The sequence below is a fragment of the Mesitornis unicolor genome, unplaced genomic scaffold (assembly GCF_000695765.1).
Source record: "Mesitornis unicolor isolate BGI_N332 unplaced genomic scaffold, ASM69576v1 scaffold41078, whole genome shotgun sequence".
Lineage (NCBI taxonomy): Eukaryota > Metazoa > Chordata > Aves > Mesitornithiformes > Mesitornithidae > Mesitornis > Mesitornis unicolor.
This window is the reverse complement of record NW_010204638.1, coordinates 33,617-58,531: the sequence shown is the minus strand read 5'-3', so window position 1 is coordinate 58,531 and position 24,915 is coordinate 33,617. Positions and strand designations below refer to the sequence as shown.

The window sequence follows — 24,915 nt, the reverse complement described above, 5'->3', positions numbered from 1 at the left end:
TCTTATCCTTCCCTCTTTGAAAAATATGAACATGGAAGAGGGAGGGAGGAAGAGATGAATGAAAATGAAACAAGTTGGAACAATTATAAAGTCTTAATAGCCTCTTTGGTGCACAATGTGTTTTATTAAATAATCGCATTGTCCTGAACTTTTCACTTGACTCTGTTCATGCTTAGTCATTAATTTTACACATAGTTGCTTTAAAAGTGTACTAAAGCACCATGTTGGAAGAAAGCCTCTGATTGATTAATCATTTATCTCAGTAGAAAAGCCATGACCATACTTGATTTCCAGCAGCTTCATATATATACAGCTATAAAATGAGATGTAAATTGCAATAGATAGTAATTTCAAAGAAAATGTAAAGAAGTTTATGTAAGAGTATAAATGTTGAATAAGGGGACTCTATAAGAATGCTTTTCAACATATCTGTAACTGATTATTAAATCTGTGCCCTTGCTCTGAGTTTTGGGTGATATATAACAGGATTATGTACCTTAAAGTTTAAAGGTGTAGCTAACAATGACCTATGAACACTATGAAACAATTGTCTATTTACAGGTTACTGCCTGCAATCAATACCACCTTCTGTTTAAGTTAATCAATGTTGTCTTTAATTGATTAGCTTGGCTTGAAAATCTGCCAAAGTCCTGGACTCATGGGTAGGGGGATAGGAAACATACTTATTACTGTTTGGTTTCTATGCATTGTAAGATAATTTCAGTATTTATTAATGGCCAAGGAAATATGAAGCAAAATAAATCTTGTCTGTTTCCTCACTGCGTATTCAGATTTCAATAGTGTAAGACAGAGAAACCTGCAAGAGATGTCCTAAATGTCTAATGTACAATTTAGGTTTAAAATCTGAACTATAATGGATTGTCTGCCAAGCCAAAAAAAACCCACAAAAACAAATGTCTACAACTTGTGAGCTGGTAAAGCTAGTAAGGCTTATTCTTCTTAGGGGAAATAAAACATTTAAATTAGTGTACAGGGAGAGAGCTCAGCTCTTTCTAAAATGCATAAAAATTAGAGTACCTATTTTCAGAGATATACCTTCTCCAACAGTAATGAAATTCAAGGCGGTGCACACAGATTAATGTTGTTATTTATTATTATGTATATAATTTCATTGAAGTGCATAGCACTGTACAGATGAAAAATAAGTGCATGACCCTGACATTAATACAAGATGTTACACACTGCAGTCGAAAAGCGGCTGAAGTTTAAGGCAGTAATCAGAAGGAAAATGAAGCATTATAAGTATGTGTTACTGCAAATAGGAACAATGTTTAACCAGCAAATATTCTATGAAGATTGAGCAAAAATAAAATAGAACCAGGGGGACTAACTAAAGGAAGTTAGTAAAGCAGCTTCACTAAATGTCACTGAGGGTAAGACACTAAACTTCTAACAATTTCCACCCTTTTAACACCACCATTAGGTCTGAAAATATTTTTAATATTTTTTTGAGCATCAGAAAGACAAAAGAGAAGAGCATTGCAGAGAACACACTACCCTTCAGCTTCTAAAACTGAACAGTACATGTGCATACGTTTTCACCAATGCATCAATTTGTTTGACAATCCCTGGCATGCAGAGAAGGATCAATAACAAGACAGCAGACATCACTCCTAGTAACTAACTACAACAGCTTTTCTCCATTCTGTTGTCTTTTTCACACTTTTCTGGTAGTTCAGATCACTACTCTTACATAGACGTGCAAGAATAACTCTGAGGAGGGCAGTAACATTACAGGGACAGTCCTGTCTTGTGTCTGCACTTAACCAAAGCTACAGAGACTGAAATCAGTTGTCTTACTGAACTTCATAAGTCTTAAAAATGGAAAACTTATGGAAGAAACCTGATAATCAGACAGGAAAAAAGAAAAATGCAGTATCTATCTGTGAGTCATAGACTTTCATGAGCTGAAAGTCATACTCTCACAAAATATCATATTTCACAAACATACACAGACCTTCTTACTGTTTATTGACTCCTAAGCTGAAAAAAACTTTTTCTTGAAAATTAAAGGGAGATTATTAGGGTTTTTTTGGCTTTTTTTTTGTTTGTTTGTTTGTTTTTTTTTAAAATCTGGCCTAATGGAATAGCAAGCTAAGTGGCTTAAAAATCACAGAAATCTCCAAAAAAATCCCCGAATCCATTGTTTTGTCGTTGCTGCTTCACAGAACCTTTTTATATTTCTATGGGTCTAGAACAGTGAGCTGTTTGTTTCCATAAACAGCCTAGCTAAGTAGCAGATGTTTCCTTGGGCAGTTATTCAAGATATCTAGAAAAAAAAATCCCTTTGCTTTCCAGGCTTCTGACAGCTTTGTTTCCAGCTCCTGACTTCTTTTCCCTGCTGAAATGTTCAACCTTTATAGCAGGCCTGCACAACAGGTGGGCCGTGGGTCTCTTGCAGCTTAAAAAACCATTTGTTTGGCCCATCAGCTGCTGAGAAGCATCATGTACTGTTTGATTTGCCCAGCTGCCAAGAGGCAGCAACAAGATGTCCAGCAGAAAATGCGTATCTCCTGGCTTGTCACTGATCCCACAGAATGCATGTATCTCCTAGTCAGCCACCTGGTCAACCAGCAGACGTAGAGCTTCAAATCACACACATGCATTGCCTCACAGGTCAGAGAAGTGGCATAATAAGAAAGATCTGAGATATTCAGAAGTAATATTTGGCAGGTGGGGAGCTTGATACAGAGGTGGAAGGAAAATGGTAAAGTAATAACAATACAAGTGAAGCTGAAACAGTGTTGAAACGGGTCAGCAGAGATGAAAGAAGGTCACATGGGAAAAGTGAAAATGTATTTTCATTCTGAAAATGACCTGATAAATCCATTTGAGAATCCTGGCTCTATACTAACCACAAGTACCTTTCTGCTAGACGTCCAGTGCAATAATAAATGAGTAACAACAAATCCATAGTATTTACTACGCAGTAATAAAAATGGAACAACTGAGAAGCAAGTGTCAACTCAATCAAAATGTACAATTTGCAAGTTGAAATATACATATATATATTTAATACTTCTAAGATGCTTTAATGAGAAAAGAAGGCAAGAAAAAACTTGGTAAAATGTATAAAGAATTAGGTGCTTTGCTTGTCTTGGGTTTAATCAATTAATACTGTAGAGAATATATGAATATTGGTTTACATGGCATTACACAGACAGATGACCTTGTCTTGAGGTGCTACGGGAGCAAATAAAATTGCTTTTGATTAAGAGGAAGGGGGACACAGAGATGAACAGACAGAAATGCAAAGATAGGAGACAAAAGCCCTGGAAGAAAGATGCAATTATTGAAGGGACTCTACAGAAGGATAATGGATAAAAGAAGTGGACTTGATGCTGGTCATCACAGTCAATATAATGGTCAAAATAAATGAAGGAAAGACTAAAGAAAAGATGTTTAGTTAAATGTGCTGCAAAGAGAACTGATGCCCCCAGAAAAGAAATAGATGTTCTGCCATTTGAGGATAGTGAAAACTATTTTTAAAAAATCATTAGTTAATTTGAGAGTAGTCTTGCACTGGAAAATGTGTCCTATGATTAGGAGCCAACAGTAATCTTCTCTTAGTCTACAAACATAAACTCATATAAAAATTAAAATTTAGATAAATTAGGACATGTATTGGAAGTAAAGACAGAAAATGTAACTAGAGGGAGTGACTGACACTGGTTAGATGCATAGACAGAAACACTGAAACCAGTGCACTGGAAGACACTGTGAAAAGGAGCTAGTCATAACAAATGGTTGGCTGACAGTAACTGAGACTGAAGTTGGAGGAAAAGAGGAATTTGGGCTGACTAGAAAAGAACAGGAACCAGTGGTTGAAAATAGAAGGAAAGATGAGGGACAAATAAAGAAAGTCAGGTAAAGTTATCTGAAGTCTCTTAGAGAGAGAAATCCTGACAAGTAACTGGATATGTGGCATATGGATGGATTATTATGAGCCAATATCTGGAGACATCTGGATCTTGATTAACAAGGATATTAAGTGTAAGAATTTAAATTAGAGGTTGGAATTATGACTGGGTATAAATAGAAACTTGCATTGAAGGGTGAAGCAAAAAAGAGGCAAGAAAGAGATTATGAAATCTGAAAATGTGTATTAGGACTGCTACAAAGGCCAGAGATGAGGAAGAAACAAGAATAAGAAAACTTGATAGAGACGCTCTTAAAAGTGATAGAGGTTACAAGAAAAATGAAAGGATGATTCTGTGCTCAAGAGCATGAAATGTGTCCCAACATTGGTATTATTTATCTCAACAAGTATCTGTAAAACCCCCACGCAAAATGGTCATTCCTTAGACTACATAATATGCTCATAATATGGTATTACAGTTTATCAGTTACTTTGTTAGCTTTGCCATTGTGAATTTGAAGATTTTAGTCCATAAGGTTGTCAGATGTGAAACTTCTGACTTTGTAGTCTACTTGTTATAAAGAAAGCCCTAGGAAATGGTTATCTAGGACATATCAAACGGTGAAGCAAAACACTCAACTGTTAGGAAACGCCAAAATTAAGATTTAACATATGAAAGAAATTGAGATAATCACTCACATCTCTTCTGTAAAGCATAATATCTAATGACGAAAGTATTACATATAAACCAGGTATTATATAAAGCATGAAAACACACATTGAACACTGAAGATAAAGAAAATATTGGTTAGATATCCATTTATTCAACTACATCCTTGTCCCCTGCACTGAATGAGACAGGGTACTGTGAAAAATAGAGTATCTAATCATATAATTAAAGATTATATCATGATGCATACACAAAGACTGTTGAACAAAGATGCGGAAGACAACTTTAATTCTACCATTTCCTAATTTTGGAATGCTTGACTTTACAGCCTTGATAATGGCCTTTTCCAATAAAGTTTTTGATCTCATAAGAAATATCATCACACATTTCCACATGCTTTTGTCCAAGATTTATACATCAGAAATAGAACTGTGCGCATAAGCTTCACAGAACCATCAAAAGTTTCTTTTCAATGTGGAAGTCCTTCAGATAGCTATCTTTCAAACACAAATATACCAAGAAAGAACCAAGGACTGCCATTCTATGAGATTATTACACTGGTTTTGCTTGTTGAAAAATAGATTAAGCAAGCCTCAAACGAACGCAGAAAACAATTTACGTTAGGTTTTCAGGCAAATGACAGAACCTGTATCTAAGCATTTTTTATTAACGTGAAGGGCAGCTGCAGGGCAGCTTTCCCCTAGTACTTAGGCAGCAAAATGCACACACTAGATTCTGGTATGGGCTAATATAAATCACAGTTTCTTTCTCGCTCTTCCTCAGTAGCCTTCGAAGGCCTTACCAGTAACTTCATACAGGACTATGCAGTCAGTGAGCTGAGCTGCAGTTGCTTTCTCTCTGTTCCTGGATCTGCTTAACATCTCCATTTCCTGCCTTGTCCTGTCTAGGAGGGAAAAAGAGATCTGGCCCTGGAAGGTTTTACGTGCATGATAGCCGAGTGACTTTTTTTTATATCAGGAAAGCCTAGTCTGAAGCCATTTAGCACTACACTTAACTGCACTGCTAATATGAGCCTACAAAAAAGGTGGAGAACTGGAAAAAGGAGAGAAGAAACAGTCAGTGGGAAAGGTCTTAGAAAGCGAAAGTTCATTTTGCTATGGGACAGGGAGAGTAAGATAACAGACTCATTTGGAGAAAGGCTGATAATGTGCTAGAAGGAAAAAAAGTATTTGCAGCATAATAAGGAACTGAGGTATGAAATTTTGATTGACAGACAAAAGAAACAAAATTTGCACTAGAGAAGAATGAGGAAAAATTAAGGAAAAATTCACTGAAAGAGTGGAGTAGGGCAGGAAAACTTTGAGGACTGGTAAACTGCGAAGGGTGTCTTGGAACACAAACAGACATTTAGGAAAAAAAAAGATATGCCTGAGAATTCATGGAAAATGAACAGGGTGAGAAGACTTTAGCAGAAAATGATGGAGCTGATTTCAGAAGAAGCTGGACTGATGCCATGTAGACTTAGAAATTAATTGGAAGAAAGCAGAAAAGACACAAGCTGAGACAATTGCTAGAAAATAGGAGAGAAATGGAGAAGATAAACAATGTAGCAGCCTGAGAAGCAGAAAGTTTGGTTAAACTTCCTGTTCTTATCAAGATAGCTTTGGGAGAAAAGCATAAAACAATTTAGGAAAAGGATGACATGACAGGGACATCATATGAAAAGAATGGTCAATGGGGAAGATGGTGCAGAAGTGGAAAAAATTTAGATTAATTTAGACAATGCGTAGAGGTAGTGGTTGATTAAATGGAATGAAGATGAATGTACAGGACATGGGAGGGAAACTACTGGGAGACAGAAAACTGGGAATGTGGGATTTATAGAGGAAAAGAAAAAATAATAATGTAGGCAGATAAATACATGGTAAGTAACCAGATGGGGAAGAAAAAGTCGATGGAAATCAGAAAATAAAAGCGGCAGTAAATGTAATTGTTCTAGTGCTTAGTAAGAGGTCTGGTAACAAAACAGTATATAAAAGTCAAACATTATCTTTGTATGGTACCTTTTAGTGTGGAATGAGGGGGTCTTGGGAAACCGGATGGGGAGCTAGGCATAGGCATCTAGTGAACCTACAATATGTATGGAGAAGAGGATAATCTGCTTTATTTTTATTTTAAACAGAAGCAAGAAAGACAACATTTAAAACCAGTGTCTACACCAGTTCCTAACAACTTAGTAACTGTATCTGTTAAAAATATATAAGTATATTTGAAACCCATAATTGGGATATTTATTATGATTATTTGTTAGCATTTAATGGAAATTCCAGCAAACTGTTATCTACTTGGTACTTAAAAAAAACAAACCCAACCCTAAAATATCCTTTATTGCTTCTTTTTATAGTCTTACATTCAAATTACTTTTTATTAGCTCTACCATTTTACAAAAGACTTTACATGAACTAAAAGTGAATCTGAATGAGTGCTACATGATGAAAAAGAGAACATATCCCATTTATTGACAAATGTAATTATTTTTTATGCTTAAATTAGTCCTACTCCATATTCTCAAAAGTGATATTTAAAAATATCAACATTAAATATAAATAGTAGTTAAAAATCTTTATTTTTAGTTATTAAATCCTTGAACAATATTTTCTTAAATGCTGAAATTAACACTTCGCATTTCAATTCTTTCACTTCCCCACAGAATGCTTCAGCTTTCCAACTTTTGTTTGCTTAGTTATAGAACTGCATAGCATGCTTAATACAGTAAGCTGAAAAAAATCTAATGATTGTGGATAGAGAGACTATTACCCCAGACATGCTTTGATACCAAAACATAGATATATTTTTGAAAGGAATAAGAAAAGCATAAATATTTCCCTAGTAAGTAATCTGAAGTATGAAAGAGGTAGTATTATATTCTTCATTATGGAATATATTGTATATTCTATAGAATAATTCTTCTATAGTGCATACTAGGTTATACAAAACATCACTTACAAATAAAATGTAAGGACGTAATTGAAATCTTGCAAAATCGTAAAGCCATGGTCTTTGTTGCCCCAATGAAAATTCAAAAAAGTTTTCAAAAAAGACCAGTTTCACCCACTGGATAACTTTTGTAGAGTTTCGCTGCTAAATTCTCCAAGGAGCCCATCTGTACTGAGCATGCTTTATTCCAGTGTTGCAGGAACGAGACAGTTCTTTCCCTGCAACTCTCTCTCCTCTTTCCTGCAAACAATTGCCATGCTATATATTGAGATAAAAACAGAGGAACTGACTTTGCTTTTCTCTCAGTGTTTCTCTCCCTGATATCCAGACAGATGCAGAAGAAGAAACAGAACGTGTACTGAAAGCAGCAGGGAATGTGATGGGGAGGTCAGGGGGAAACAGAGAATACATAGTGAGATGTGGTACCAAACAGGAAAGGCTGGCAATGGGAAATGTCAGTGCAGCATGGACTTAAGAAAGGGCTGGACGAGAGGAGAAGGCAACTGGAAGGGTCAGACAGAGACAGGGGACTGGGGGTTACTGAGAAGAGAAAGAGGTTGTCATTAAAAAACTAATGAGGGTGGCACAAAACTGAGTTCAGAAGAGAATGGTGGAAGAATGTGAAGTTAGGAAAAAGAAACAAAATGTAATGCAGAGCAAGGCAAGAGTGAGATTAGCCATTGACAAAAGCTGGAATTGGAGTGAGGAGGGAAAAACTAGGAGGAACTGGCACATACAGTGATACAGGGTAAGGGGGACAGAGATAAAAGGGGGTTTATGGTGAAAGGGAATCCCGCTTCCAAAATTGGAAGTGAACACAAAGAGTCCTGACACTCAGCATTACTTGTCTGCCATTAACTATTTCTTGAACTATTTCTGAAACCTGTCAGCCCATAATAGCCAATCCACAATGACTTAAGCTCCTACAGTTACATTTGTGCTCTAAAATTCCTGAACTGTTGTATGACAATTAAGCTGAATATTAATTGATAAGAAATTACAGCTCTATTTCTTTCTTCTTTTCTTCCTTTTCCTCAAAAAAAAAAATCCTATAATATGTTAAGGCTGCAAAGTAAAGACAGAAAATGTCAGAATTAAGGTTGCCTTTACAATGTGTTCCAATATCACGATCAGAATATATTATGGTCCCATTTTTAATTAAATAATCATTTGTGGGTTGTTTTTTATTTCCTTGCACTACCTTGGACAGATAAGATCTTGATTTGTTGTAGAAATGGAAATATATGAAATGAGCATAAGTAGGCAGAGGATAGCTGGAAAAGAATGGATAATTATGGTTAAAAAGCCAAAGTGCTGTTTCTGTATAGTTGGGGATAAGTCCTTTAGAACACATACTTGCAAAATACTCAGTAATTATGTGCTGCTCATTTTATAAATAACCAGCGTAGTATCTCAGCCCATAAATGAAACTGAACAGTGATTTTAGATACACTGAACACATTTGCCAAAAATGCAAACTATCCTGAAAAAATAGGTCCTAGCTACTCGAAAGTTGAGCAAATTGTAACCTTAACCTTTCTGTGACTCTGCTTCCCAGCTTTCAAATAGGAATACTCCAAATTTCACATTCTTGTAGGAATGTGCTGAAGATAAAGTAATTGCAAAATTGCAAATTGCTCAGGTACTGCAGTGCCTAGTGTAACAGAATAGCCTCTCAAGAAATTAGAAGTCATTCTTTGCACCAAACAAAGTAACAAAATGACGATTATAACAAAATGACATAATGACTGGATTCTTACTGAATTAATTATGTCAAATGGTGCTTTAAATAAGGGATACATTTTATGGGAAGGAAAACAGGATTCTGGAATAACAAACCTCATAACATGTACCTGCTTCCCAGGCAACGTTTAATCTGGCATATTCCAACTTCTAAATTATTGACTTTGCAGACATAACTTGATTTAAATCTAAACATTTTTGTTTATATACATGTGTTCAACTTCCATAAGAACTTATTACCTCTTCTGTATTTGTTTATATGCTCAATACATTAAAAGCTTGTGGACTTTTTATTCTGTTGTTACAGCCTCCTTGTGGCACACCAGTAACAACTCTTTAGGAGTTAGAAAAAGTGTTTAAATGACACACAGAAGATGTCAAATGATACTGTTAAGATTATTGACTTCAAAATACAAAACAAAGGCAATTGAGACTGATTACTGAAGCTAATCATTTTAGGCTTGTCTTCATTTCCAATTGAAAAGAAATGCTTTTTTTATTGTTTAGTGTTCACATAGGTAGATTTAGCCTGTTGACTAGAGAAGATGTTACAACATAAATACTATCTTAAAAATTTTCTCTTTACTATTATATTGGTGTTGACAATATAGATATGTACATTCAGATTCACAGGAGAAGTAATGTGGCTCTCTTTAGTATTTAATGTATAAATTTACTCAGTAGATAAATTTTATTAAAATGTAAATAAAGGAATATGGTAAATGAAAAATCCAAGAAGGGAATAACCAGTTTATTTATCATTAATGCTCAGAATAGCTTATTGAAACACACCTTTCAGTAACTGCAACTGTGTATTAGCTATGAAATTCTCATCATGCCTTAAATGTTACCCATCAGGTTTAGCCATTTATATAGTTAAAAGGATTAAAATGTTTCAAATATACCTTTAAAAACAGTTATCTTGCTCTAACTATACATATTCACAAAAACTGCATTCAGCATGTCTGAAATTCGACCCAATACTGCTTCAAATTAATTATTATTCTTTAATTGCTCCGTATAAACAGAAATGACCTATTAATTTAAGGAAAATCCATCAGCACAGAATGTATTCTCTCTTATAAACAAGCAAGATGAACTTGACCTTGCTTGAACTTGTTTTGATGTGGCCCAGATGGTAGGCTACATGCTTGAATAGCAGTCTAAAGCTGAGGAAAAACTCATATAGCAAGATCTAGATTTATAGCCTTTTGCAAATTCCTACCTTGTATTGTCCTTTCAGCATCTGTTCTGCCCCCGCTGCGGTCAGCTTCTATCTCTGGGGTCAGAGAGTCTAGAAACATAGAAAGGTAAGACTGACACATATTTCATTTGATTCTTATAGCCCTTTTTACAACCTGTTACTCCAATGCTGAATTACAATACAATCAACCTTTGTCAGTTTTTTTAATGTTGAACAATGACTGGAGGCCAGGACAATTTTTTGTTAGACTAGGAAGATTAACGAGCAATAGATTTTTCAAGCATAAAGGGGTGGGGGGAGAAAAAGAAGAAGAAAAAAATTGACTTCTCAAGCTAATAATATAAAATTGTCCTAGTTTGGACATTCTTTGCAGTGAGTTTATTTGCACTTACTATATAAAGTAATAAAACCATAAAGAGAGATGCCTCACTTGGATAAAGGAAGGAGATTTTATTTTTTTTCCCCTCCCATCATGTTATAAATTTTCAAAATAACAAGCTTCTTTTGGCACTTAAATTGAAACTTAATGACACAGAGGCAAAAACTGGCTTCTTACCATTTAGGACCCTGAGACTATCTGTTGAAGCTGCCTGTTTCAGTGTCTGTTCTGCTTGCTCCCGTCGTTTAGTCTCAAATTCAAGTGCTTCCTGCAATTTCCTCTTTGCCTTCTTTTCCTTCTTTAGACGTTTCTGAATTATTGCTGGGAAAAAAAAGAAAATCAGTGTACTCAAATTTGGATCTGATAATTGGCTCCATGTTTACCTATTAAGAGTTCTGAGAAACAATCCAACTGCAACAGTTCATATGAATTGATTTGTTATAAAATACCAATTTACATTACTTGAAAGTTGCTGCAATCACACTGGGATCTTCTAAAAGCTATTGTTCTATACTGTGGTATTAAAAACTATAGGTCTTATTCAGCTATAGCATATAGTATTTTTTTTTAATAAAAAGAGAGAATCTGTGAATGTCCAAATCAGAAAACCTTGGACAGGCAAGGAAATGTACTTTCTCCATTATCTGACATAGATATGCCTGCATCTCTGGAGGTCAGGTGTTTTTTTGGGATTAAGTCCACCATTTCAGCACACAGTATAGACATAGTGATGAAGTTCTCGCCTGCCTGCCTGCCTGCTGCTCCTCTCCCACAAGAGGGAGATCTGGCTGCTTGGGTGCCCGGGCTGCAGGAGGAGCTCAGCCCCGACTCTGCTGTGGTCCTCGGATCCTTAAGGAAAGGGCCTGAGCTTTCTCACTCCCCACCAAGCTGCTGGTTCTTCAAGCCATCTGGCTTGTTGGTGCCCAGTCTTTTCCCCATATTTATTTCTTATCCACATTTTCCTTTGTCCTTCCCTTTTTCTTGTTCTCTTTCTCTGGCTCCTGTCCCATCAGCCAACTAACCTTGGAGAACTCATAGCAAATCCTGCACAGCATAAATACTCGCACAGTGCTGGGTTCCCCTCCTCCTCAAAGGTAAAAAAAGTAAATGTAAATATTACTTTGCTTTGCAAAATGTGGGGGGAAATATTAGGAAAGGAAGGAGTATTTTAAAATTAAGCATTAAAAGGCTCTTTAGAAAAATGTTTTCCTTGTATCTATTCAGTTCAAATTTAGGGTTTTCAGGGATGTGCATGTAAGAAGCTTAGTTCTCATAAGACCTTTCCTGGAGAGTCTGTTATTTTGACACTAAATAAAAAGTTATCTACTAAACGACTAAATAATTTTTCACCTGCACTAAAAGAATTATCCTTACTACAACCAGATTGTAGGTGAAACTAGGTTTGACTGCCAAGATCTATCTAGCCCTGTATCTCACTCAAAAGTAACCTCCGGTATATGTCTAGGGATGAATTATGGAAAAGGTAAAAATATACTTCCATAAGTCCATACTCCCCATTTCCAGTAGTCTGTGGTATCTTTCACAAAATGCAAATAATGAAACTTTTAAAGAGAACCATCATTGCTATTACTATTTAATGTACATGCTAAGAATAATCCCTTTTTGTGTGATCTTGGATATTTTGTGTTACTATACAGAACTATGCAGACAAAAAATGAATATAAGCACATACTCTGTAGTCTGAATAGCTACATAATTTACATCCAAGACTTTGGAATTTTGGTTCTTTCTCATTTTGTATAGTACCAACTATTTTACAGGCTAATTAGCTTATACTATCAAAGAACATCTAGTATCTATACAAAGGCTAAACTAAATACATTTTGAATCATTGCATGGTTTTAATGTTTTCATTATAAGTACTTTGAAAGTGATTGCAATAAATGAGAAGGAAACATATGTTGCTTTCTGAATTAAAATGTCATCATGGTTGACACACTGTAGATGTGTACAGCGGTTGGAGTCAGAATTAGCAAGCCCTTACTGTGTAGCTGCTCACAGAAGAGATATTATCCTACTTTCACCAGTTGATGAGACGCATCCTACAGCCTTAGGAATCACTAATTGGAATATTTACAAAGAAAGGAAACTGTACAGCAAATAAGCAACTCTGTAGATCATATAGTAGCAGTAGTGAATTTAACGTTCAAAAAATGGCAAAAATATTTAGATGTAGCCACTAAAGATATCTGACTTATGTTAACATGACAAGGAAAAGACAGATGTTGCCTAATGCTGAAGATCCCATTCACCTAATGGGTTTTGACCTCTATGTGACACAGTGGCTTGTGTTTCTATTCTGCAGCTTTTAAGTGTATTTCAGTTTTTTCATGCAGTATCTCTTAACTTAACAGGGTTATGGTACGCTTCTCCCATCTTGCTCAATCTTCTGTTAAGATATGTGAAACTTTCCTTAAGACATGACACTTGCTATCTGGAAAAGTAATAGTAGGTAAAGACTCCGATGTATTTTTCTACCTTTAATTGAAGAATAAATTCTCACAATAATTGCAATCTGGCCTTATTTTTTCTTTCCTACTTGGATCTGTTAATTTTAAATAATAATGCATTGCTTTTCTTTCTTTTGTACAGAAGTATCCACTACCAGTGACAGTGATATTCACTATATTTGCTTTGCTCCATATCACCATTAAGTGTTCAAACCCATTCCTCTGGTCTGACTCTTTTACCAATGCAGTATCATCATTAGAGGGATACATATAAAAAAGCAGGTAATGCACCATGCTGAAAATAACACTGTCAAATATTTCAGTACCCTGAACAAAATAAAGAACTAATCCATGCTCTTTCCTGACATACAACTTGGAGTGAAATTAATTGTGCTTAATTTTAACTGCTCAAAACATATGCGTCTAGTCCAGCTTAGTCAACTATATTCCCTCTGGAGTTAAAGAGAAGAGAACGAAGTCTTCACAATGTAATTGACTCCACCTACCTGCCTGAGAACAGCATATACAAATCTCTTTATCAATCAGAAATGGAATTCGTATTAGCTTAAATGAGGTGCTTAACTTTTAGATGGCAAAACTCAATTAAAGTCAGATGGGTCCCCCCCAACCTCTTATATTGTGCATGTGATAGCCTAACTCTAAAAAAGAATATTTGAGTGGTTGCGAGACACAGAGGTAGAAGGATGTGAAGAGTAACCAAGTTTTTTTACAAAAGTACTTTAAAAGTGTAAGTAGTGCAATTGTACTGAGCAAAACAAGCCAGTTGCGGACAAAGGGACAATTCATTAAACAGCTGTGATAATAGTTAACAGTAGTCTTTAAAAATGTATTTGCAAAAGTTTAAAAAGGGAAATTAATGATGTGACAGTTCTACCCTTAAATGTGTCAAGGCATGAAACAGGATTACATTGTGTACTTACTGCTAGCATGTTAGTTAAAGGTATAATGATACCGTTTGTGAATCCAAGTGTTCTTGGGATTTCCTATTTAGCTGGTTCTCGGAAAATTAAACTGGACAAGAAGAGAGTTATAACTTTAGCTCTGCACAAATACATATCTGACTTGTCATGGTCTGTGTTAAACAGCAAGTGTTCTCCAGAGGTTAACTGTCCCTTACAAAATAATTAGATGCTATTAAAGGGCAAGACATACATATATGGAAGAATGGACCCATAAAGAAAGATGGGAACGTGCTCATAATGCAAATAGTTAATGCAAATCACTGTAAACTGCCTTACCTTTACTATCAATGAAATTTAAAGTCTTTAACATTTATATGCTTTACAGTGGGCTGATGTTAATGTTTGAAATGCTATTAATGCCACTGCCTTATCAAGAAGGACCTTAACTGTACCATCTACAAACATGCTTGATCTGCTATTCATTATAAAGGGCTTATGTATTACCATCATCTTTATATTTATTACATACAGTTTGCCTAAATATGCAATATGCACCCTAAATATGCACCCTAGCACATAAGAACAGAGACAAGAGTTCCTAAAATCTTGCAGATTCTTAAATTTGATTCAAATTGTCTTTGAATTAAGTAACTGTCTCCCAACCTGCCAAAGTCCATCACAGCATCTATGGCATTTATAATTGTGTTGTGTATTACTGAGGTGATACATTATATTCAAGAAAAACACTGAGAAAAAGGAAAGTCCTTGTTCTAAATCCCATGCATTGCAGTCAGCTTGGACATAACATAAGGTAAGGGGGAAAAGTTTTGATCAAAGAGGTGTTTGATAAAAAATTAGGCTTCCTAAGGGAATAAATTACAAGGTGTTTATGTCTGCTCAATTAAGATACCTCTGTTCTTTTGCTCCACAGCCAACTGTTTTTCAAGTGTTTCCCTCAGTTCTCGTTCCCTGAAGAGCTCCATCTTCAGTTCTGTCTTTTCCAGTTGGACCTGTTTCTCTTGAGCTCTGGCATTGTCTATAGCAACCTTTAGTAGACCCTGTTCAAAGATAAAATTGGATAATATTTGAAGACTGTTAGAACAGCTGATACACTAAATAATTCTGTTATTTTTTCTTGATTAGTCATGTGAGATTTTTACAAATGAAATAATCCTGTTTCAGAGTCAAAGCCTCTCAGTTGTTTCTCAAAAGAAAAAATTTACTGGAATTTACAAATGGGCAAAAACCTGTAAAAAGCCAGAAGTCAAGTTTTCCCACAAAATGCAAACTCACCTTTGACTGTGCATGTAACTAATGTGAAGAAGTTATAGGGATAGGTTTATTCTTTGTAAGAGATAAAAGAGACAAGCCTACATCAGGCACCTGCCTGTGATCAAAACAAAAAGCTTTCGTCTTGAAAAAGCATTGGCAGTCTCACAGTCACATCATCCACAAAACAGCAAATTCAATCTCTAGCACAACTCAAGCCAGTGGAAATTACTAAAGACAGAAAGGCCCTTTTTGCCATTTTGCTACTTGTTATTGTTAATTGTTATTATTTTCACATATTTCAATATTTCATAGAGATTCCAAGGAAGACAGGGTTATTGGGATGCTAAGCAGAGGACAGTCACAAAACAGGAAGATATCTCTGTTTTAAAAAGTCCATTCTCTGACCTTGTACAACTGTTACCTCACAGTAGAGAACAAAACACAATCATCTCTTAATTTCTTGACTTGAGGTAGTTGAAATAAACTCTACCCTTTTTTGTTGTTATTGTATCAGGAAATAATGCTTCAGCTTATGCTAAACGTCTCTTAAGAATTTCAACTTCACAATTTCTTTTTTTGCAAGGAAACAGGAAGATACTCGCACAGCTAGTAACCTGATAGTTAGGACACTAAAATAGGGTATGAAAAAGAGAAGGAGAAATGGAATTGAAATAAATGAACATGGCAAGAGGAAACATTTCCTTTTCCATTTTCCAGAAGCTTGACCATCAGTCGATGGTTGATTCTTGAATTTCTCCTCTTGAAGCTACCATAATAGAATAGATAATTAAGCATGGATATGCATATATGAACCTCCATGGATACGAACCTAACTCTTCTGTATCCTAGTCAAGTCTCCTAACAACTTAACTGTAGAGATAATTTGACCCAACAGAGATTTAATTACTGATATAAAGCAAAACAATGTCAACAAGGGAGATTGAAGAGTACTCCCCAACAGCTCTGCTAGGGAAGCATTCAGCTAACAGATAAAAGGTTCACACTCAAGACCCGGTTTCAGAACAACCACACTACAAACATGAAATCACATCCCCCAACTCCCAAGTAAGCTTCACCCCTCAGGCACACTTCCTAAATTGGATTCTGGGTTGCATGTTTTTTCACTAAAATTGTTTGAGACACCTACAAAAAGGAATGAAAAAAGGAAGCCAGTATGATGATACCTGAGAAATGGAAAATATATTTTTCATGAGTGTTAGTATGCACATTTATCCCACTCGTCTTCCCAAAGTCAATGACTGCTTTGAAATTTCTGTCCTTCAAACTTCTCTTTTATGTCTTTTTTCAGAGCCTGTTATTTTCAGTACTCCTCATCCTCATTCCTAACTAAATTTTTGCCTCAAGTGTTGTCTCATTCAGAACCTAATGCTTTGCAGCTCCATTACGCTTCAATCTATTAAAGCCCGCAGGAGCTGAAAGAACTCAACACCTTCTGACTGCAAGAACCAGATGGTCACCAAAATTATATGAAGTATGTAAGTATAGAACTGCATCTGATAATATCTAACATTGGTAACACAACATATGTGCTTACAAATATGTGTAGTTTTAGCAGTTTTCTTTAAAAGAGCCAAATGCTATTCTAAAATAGCCAAAACAAAAAAGTATTTTGTGTTGAATGTTAAACCTGGATGACTACTAAAGAAAACCACATAAAGCTCTACAAGTATTTGCAAAGTAAAATACAATTTGAAATATCTGTAAAGCCTTTCCAATCAATTTTTTAAAAAAGTTAATATACACCTGAATTTTGTTCCCTTCCCCTGCCATATTATCCTACGTCTACAGCCACCATAAACTATGTTTTCTGTATAGGATGCATTTAAAGTAGTAAGAAATTGAAGTAGGAGTTGCTTATCAATACTTGCTTCTGGCTTACACTTAAGGTCTAGAATGTTTTAATCTCCTCCAATTCATCACTCCCTGGAACATGCAAATCACCCACATCACTAATAAACCAGATCAAGTGAAATTACATGAAAAGCATTTGTTGATGAAAACCATATTGTCAAGTAAGTTTAAAGCTGTGAACACCCTCCTCCCAAATTCTTACAATCCATCTTGTTTAACAATAAAATCGAGCTGCTAAAACAACTGCCATCTTTACTCAATTCAACTACATTCATGTATATGTTTCTTCTTCATCAGGAACAAACAATTAGTAACAAATGAAAGAGATCATTACATCAAGTGCCCTTTTAGATCACCCCAATTAAAACTTTAGTTTAGCTGTATTTTAATTCTAAGATACCAAATTCTAATTTTCTGCTCTGATTGCTCTTGTTGACTTATCTTTGAAAGATGTACACTCAGTGCAAAGCTTAGAGATTATTTAGCAAGATGCCAATGTTGGCACCACTTAATGTGTTGATTGGTTGTATTATCAGTAGCAGTTTAAAATAAATTACTATTAAACTATTATTGTCCTTGGCTGACAAAACACAATATTTTGGTGTTCTTTAAATATGAAACAATCATTATGAATAAACATGGAGAATAATGCTAGAGTGTAACATGGATGTGTGTAATTTTATATTAAGAGTTGCTGCAAAGTACAAAGCTGCTAAAAGCATATTACATTTTCTATTGAATTTCTACACCACACTTCCTCCTCCAACCTTTCCTTTTTTTATACTTGCTGCTAACGTAGCTAATGGTAATACATTACCTATTGCTGCTGATTATGTCTGAAAAATATTAGCTTTTTGGAGCCAAGACCCACTAGGGACTACTTATAAGCCACACAAAATTAAGTTTCATTTTTAGAAGTTAAATCAGTGCACATCAGTAGGCGACCAATGTGGAAAAAATCTGCACTAGAGCCAAACTGATGCATATGCAAAAGAACTGTTGCTGCCAATGACAGCTCTAATGCAAAAATACTGGAAACATTCAATATCTTCCTGTATTCAATGCAGAAGGGGGTGAAAAAAAAAAGCCAACTAAAAAGTACAGCATCTAAAAGACATCAGGGGCCCTTGGAATGGGAATAGCAATTTCAGAGTTGCATGAAATTCTATTAATTCTCCCAGTGGATCAGCTGTAAAAGATTATACAAAATACAGTATGTCCAACTTGTATTTGCTATGGTTAATCCTCTAACCTGATATTAAATCAATATGCTGCCAATGACAATGGGAAATGCAGTGCAACACAGGACATTAACAAAAAGAAAATCTTTCCCTTTAGGGAAGGTCAGATGTTATGGAGGCTGGATAATGATAATTGTAGTGAACATGCTCAGGTTCCAGATTTGTTTTTAATACAGTATGGCTCTATCTGGAGCCAAGCTTTAAACATGGCACGCCATACTTCCCCTCTATGTCAATCTTAGTAATTTTTTAAAATTTCTATTTAATGTAAAAAATGGGCATTTTTACCCCCTGGAGATTTACAGATCATTCTGATTTCATTTGTTTACTTTAATGCACTTTTAATATTGTCCATTGATAAATTGTTCAGAAATGCCCCAAATAAAAAACTTGATATATGGTTGAAGTTTCTTTCCATTCTCTGATGTATCTGAAAACACTATCATGGTAGGGCAGTCTACTGATCTTATAGAAATTAAACATATATAAAACCTCAACTCAGCCTTAAAGCCAGTATTACTCATCATTATTTTTTTTTAAATGCAAATAATATGTTGCCTATTTTGAAAGGGGTAGAGGGGAAGGTATATAGAAGCTATTTCTCTTTCTATCTACATCTACAGTATGCTCCACCTAATATAATTTAGTTAGCTACATAGTCATATGTGACATCAAAACTGTCTTACTAGCCAGACCAGTGGTCTATCTAGAAGGCCATATCCTGTTTCCAACAATCACCCACAGTGAGTGAAAAAAAAGGAAAAAAATAGAAAAAAAAAACCCAAACAAAAAACTAGAAGAACAAGGCATGCACACAGTGAAGCTTTCATAGTCAAACCTCACAGCTTCCAGACATTTATAGCTTAGGGGCTTCCTTTTGCCATATCAGATATTCATGGTGAAAACACTTTCAAATAACATTGTTCTCTTTTAGTCAGGAAATTAAACATAAATTGTATGCTCTCACTATTAAAACTGTCTAGTGAAAGGCTTGCAAAAAATCAATATATATGTATACACACATATTTACTTAACTTTGCTTCAAAGGTAAATTTTTGAATATCTGCTATTTGTATCTCATTATTGACTTAGTAACACAAGCAAGGTAAGATGATCCCAGAAAGACATTTTTGTAATACCTCAGATTGAATATCTCCATCACAGGTAAAGGCATATTGCACAAGTATAAATGACATTTTCCCATTAACATTTTCTGTGAAAAATAAAACCATTCTCTTGAATTTTAGCAGAAGATAAATAAAATAACATGAAGGAAAACTGGGATTTTTACTGTATCCAGTGTTTGCAATATTTTTCTCTTGTGTATTTAGACATAGATGGTAACAGTGCAGGAGACTCACAGCAATAAAGCCACTAGTTTGCTTTATTTTCATTGGGGAATTTAGTTTGTAATCATGCATTTCTTTTATTAATATCAGTGGGATACTTGCAACTTATTTTACATATCTCTTTTAAAATACTTAGCAACAAGACTGTGTCAATACAACACAGGCTTAACAGAAAAACATAGTGATCACAATGTAATTAATTGAACCCTTAGATATTAATGGAAATTCAGCTCAGGGACAGCAAAGATTGAGACTCTAAAAGCTTAGAATAACATTACTATTACCCAAGAATAATGCAGTATCATGAAAGGCTATGGCTGTAACATATTTTGGCATAATTGGGCCACGATTCAAAAAGGTGAACTTACGCGAGGGATACGGAAACATTCTCACTACCACCCACACAGCATTTTGCTGTGACCCACCTTCCACCACCCTTCATCCTCCCTGCAGCTGCACACAGACTTCCAGCATTTAATCTGGAAGAAATCAACAAATATACATTGGGAAGGAACAGATATATCACTTAATTTAAGCTCTCTGGGGAAATTTATTTTCTCTTCCATTTAGATGTGCAGATACGCATCTGAATGAGAAAATATGTCCCTAATCTAATTTCTTTATTTTATGTGTGTATTTGTTTAATTATATTTTGCTACAGATTATTATTTGCATTTCAGCAGTCCCCAGCAAGAAACTGGTTGTTCTGGGTACTCAACTGTATGTTATTATCTCCTCTTTAAATGTACAAATAATTAAACATTGTATTTTTGTTTCACCAAATATTTATAGAGAAGTAAGAAAAATGTACATATGATATACAAAAGGAAATAAACCTAACTAGCAGCCCCTGGTGACAGTGACAGCAAATAGGCTGGTCTAACATTTGCCTAATATTACGAATTAGTGATTATGGGCTATCCATTTAACTTCAGCATGGATGGAAGACGAAGAATCACTTGTGTTTAGTGGCCAGTTTTAAAGGATGACTCGGACTTCTAAAATGGAAGTAAGTAGAGTTAAACACCAAGTTCAATCACCTAAGCTCTTCAGCACCTTCAAGACTTTCAGCACATTTTGTTTTCAATTATTAAAAGTGGTTAGAAATTTTTACTCACATACCCAAAAGCACTCACTCCACTGCAAGGTTTAGGATCCTCCTTATTGCTGAGAAAGGTCAAAATTAGAGTTCTTGGTGCCCATAGAGTACCCTAATTATGTTCCACTTTAAACCAGGACAGGCTCTGCAACTTCTTCAGGAGGCACCCAAGGCCTATATTACACAGATCCTCTGGATCCTGTACCTCACACAACTGAATATACGCAAGGGAATCACAGCACAGATGTCTAACATCACAGCCCTGCACATCGGTGTACTCAGAGGCTGCTTGCCTATGTACTCAAGTGACCATCGTATCCCTAAAATACAGGCAAACTCCAACACCACGTGTGGCTGGTCACGCACGCACCCCAGTCCAATGATGTACACTTGCATTTCACAAGTGGACGTATACCCTTTCTGTGAAAGGACACATCCATATTTTCAACATGCACGACCCTGCAGAAAAAAGAACAGTGTTTACCAAAGCCTCTCATCTAGCCTTTGGCTAGATTTCTGCTATTTTCTGTTTCAAAAGCACCTTAGTACTGGAGGCAGGGAATGGACTGTAGGCCACATGATCTTTTCTTACAAGTTAAATCTGCTCCATTGCTAGCACAGCTACAACAAGAGACTGGTGAGGTATCTTACTGCTTCACCTCCCCTTTGAATTCACATCTTTGTACTGAAAGGGATGGAAAATTCATCTGGATCAAAGGAGAGCAAAGAGGAATTTACCCAGTGACAAGAGTCCTTCTGACTCATGTACTATAAGTATCATGGGTTCCAGGTAGTGCTTACGCATTTCTTAGCAAGTCACAAATGAAACAGCAAGCAGAGATCATTGTGCAGAATCTTCTCTTTCCACAATTCCCATTAATGAGATTCAACTTGTAGTCAAATACCTAAAACTCAATTCTGAAAGTGTCAGTATCACAGTATCTAATTCATCTGTGGGCCTGGGGTAGCCCCCTCTCATTGCAATAAACACATTTTAAATGGCATTAATTAGAGAAACTGTCACTATTGTGCATGGGTTCTTGTAATAGACTCTACTGTTTTAAAAAGAATACTTAACTTTTTCTACACAGGCGAGAAAAATCAAACTAGTTATTTCTAAAAAATTATTATTATTTTTATTAAGAGGTTTTTTAATGTAATCTTGACAGAGTTTTAAACCTAGGGTGGGAGAAAAATGCTTTGATGGTCCATGAAAGGACTCCCAGAAATCTCTGGAAAACATGTAATGTGATGTGGGGAACATACTGAATATATCCAAAGGGACTTAAGTGCCACCTGTTTACCCTGATAGGTAATTTTCATGATGTAGAACCTGAAGGTAAGGAGCAGTAAGTGCAAAAGAACAATGAGAGAAGGCATAAAGAAGTCTCAGTTTTATTTACAATGTTGCCTTTAATTTTAGCTTTTCACCCCAGACAAGATTTTTGTTTTGTTTTGTTTTGTTTTGTTTTAAAAAAAAACTATGACTGAATTTCACGTTCTCATTTTCTGTAAAAAAAACCTGAATGCCTTCTTAGCAAATTAATCCTGGTCATTTATCCTGAAGTAGTGCAGCACTCTCATATTCAATCACAAGATTAGCTAACCTGTTGATGCTGAATGCTTTGTTCATTAGATTGCTGTCTAGAGACATTGAGTGCACACATTTGTCAAAAAAATTACTAAGAATTTTCCTGTACATGCACGCACAGCTAAAACATTACATACTTTTCTAACTGTGTTTCTTCCTTTAGAAAAAAATACATTCTTTACAGATTGCAGCAGATCTGTTAGAAGAATGCTAAGTGCTCTAGAATTACCTTAGCTTATGATTTAAATATTTAAGATCCTACATCTCAGAACCACAAAAAGCAATCACAAATATGCTCTTTCAGATCAGGCAGATGTGGCAATACTTAATTCTTAAATAGCATTTTTTCATTATTAGATATCAAAACATCACTAGTGAATGGATCATACACTTTGCCTAAAAAAAGCCTCAGGTGCCTTGATGAAATTGTTTAAGAAAGTAAAGTGAGCAGGATTTGGCCCTACTCTGTCATAGCCTTTGCTGAATAGGATACAATTGATTTTATGTGTTTGTGGGAATGAACACGGAAAAATATTGTGACAAATAAATTAGAAGTTAGTAGTTGCACAGACAAGACTTATCTGGAAGGAGTACAGTATGGCTGCATTATTTCCTGCACTATCATTTTGCTTCTGCATGCAATACATAACCATACTGTTGCAAAAGTTGCATCTGGGGAACACATGACCACTAAATTTGCGGACAAAGAAATTCTTCATTCTAATATGAAACTCTAACATCTTGGCTCCAAGCTACATGCTCGTGTATACCTTAAACAATATTTGAATCAGGCTGCACTGTACACACAATAGACATCGTGACTACCGAATAGGAAATCTGCAGAAAATTTGGTAATACCCTTTGAAGTCTGTTCTTTGAAGACAGTACTTTACGTGAAATGAGTTCATTTATTAAAGAAGTGCTTCATGCAAATGCTTTTATGGGATACACATTTCAAATAGCTTTAAATATCATTTCCACCTTGGCACTCCAGCAATTTAAAATAACTATTTATTAAAGAAATGTTTGTCTTCTTAGTAAATGAGATAAAGTTAAACAGTAAGATACATTTCATTAGCCTGTAATAAAAAAAGCACTTAAGACAAATGTTGTTAAACACACCAATGTAATTTTCATCCAATTCTCTGCTGTGGTTTAATATACAATCTGTATTTTTATGTACTGTATCTGACAGTTTCCAAATTCATTTGTTTGCTGTGGTTCCTTTAAAACCTAAATTACTAGAAAGTTTCAGTAAATTAGTTGATCCAAATAATCTTATGAACTGATTAAGCTAGAATGGTCGTATTAATTTAGACAAATCTGCAACTGGCTCCTCTCCATCCCTTTAAGCTGATCTACAGAAAGGCCTACCTGGATGTTAGTCAGAAGTGTCTCTATGGAGGACAATCCATCAGGGAATAGAAAAGGAGATGGAAAACCTGGAGGTAGTGGTTGCCCATGCCCAGTTAGAGAAAGTTTGTCAAGGCTGTCTCTTGCGGTTGGTGTGGAGAGCGGGGTCTCATCTGTATGTGATTGAAACAAAAATATAGAACAAGTTACGCTTGTCTGTTTTTATTAGACCTCAGTAATGGCTTCCCTAGTGGTTTCCAGAACATTTATTGCAAATTGGTTCCTGCTATCAGGAGAAAATGCTTTCTGCTGAATTTTCTTTAATGAAAAAGCTGTGGAGATACAAGAAGATAACATTAATGAGTAACTTTATAAGCCTTTTAAATGCAGTCTCTAATGAGACTGAGTTTACAGTGCCATAGAATCTTTTTAAAACAAATATTATCTCACATATACTTGTGATAATATATTCAGGCTGACTTTATGGGCACCTTCCCAATTATCTCATTTTAGTTTGTGTTCTATTTGGATTGACAATAGAATATTTTCTAGCATGACATATATTTTGTATACCAGAAGTATCTGAATATGAGGCTTTCCCATACAATTAACCCTTCCCACTCTTAATAGTTTCACTTACAGCTCAGAAGATTCTGCAACATCAAGAAAAACTACAGCTCCTCAATGCATTTTTAATCAAGAAAGTATACCTGATTCCCACAATTGAAACATGCTCTGAACAATACATGAAATTAACAGCATGGTTACAATCACTGGCCTAATTTTTTTAAGCACGGACATCTTCTAACAATTAGTGCTAAACTCCTTAGTGGGATCTTTGTAACAATCAGATCTGATCAGTTCTGACATCACAATGGGAAAAAACTCCCACAGTTGACGACTTCTAAAA

At 35.4% G+C, this 24,915-nt stretch overlaps 1 protein-coding gene across 1 annotated transcript; it reads right to left on the bottom strand.

The window, feature by feature from the left end:
• Nucleotides 1-10,476: 10,476 nt before the first annotated feature.
• LOC104545880 (dachshund homolog 1-like) lies at nucleotides 10,477-24,178 on the bottom strand (the record flags this gene model as incomplete). Its single annotated transcript, XM_010191120.1, has 4 exons — nucleotides 10,477-10,545; nucleotides 11,012-11,155; nucleotides 15,139-15,286; nucleotides 24,027-24,178. Coding segments are annotated over 4 exons (513 nt in total), but the record flags the coding sequence as incomplete, so codon positions are not given.
• Between the last annotated feature and the right edge of the window lie 737 nt (nucleotides 24,179-24,915).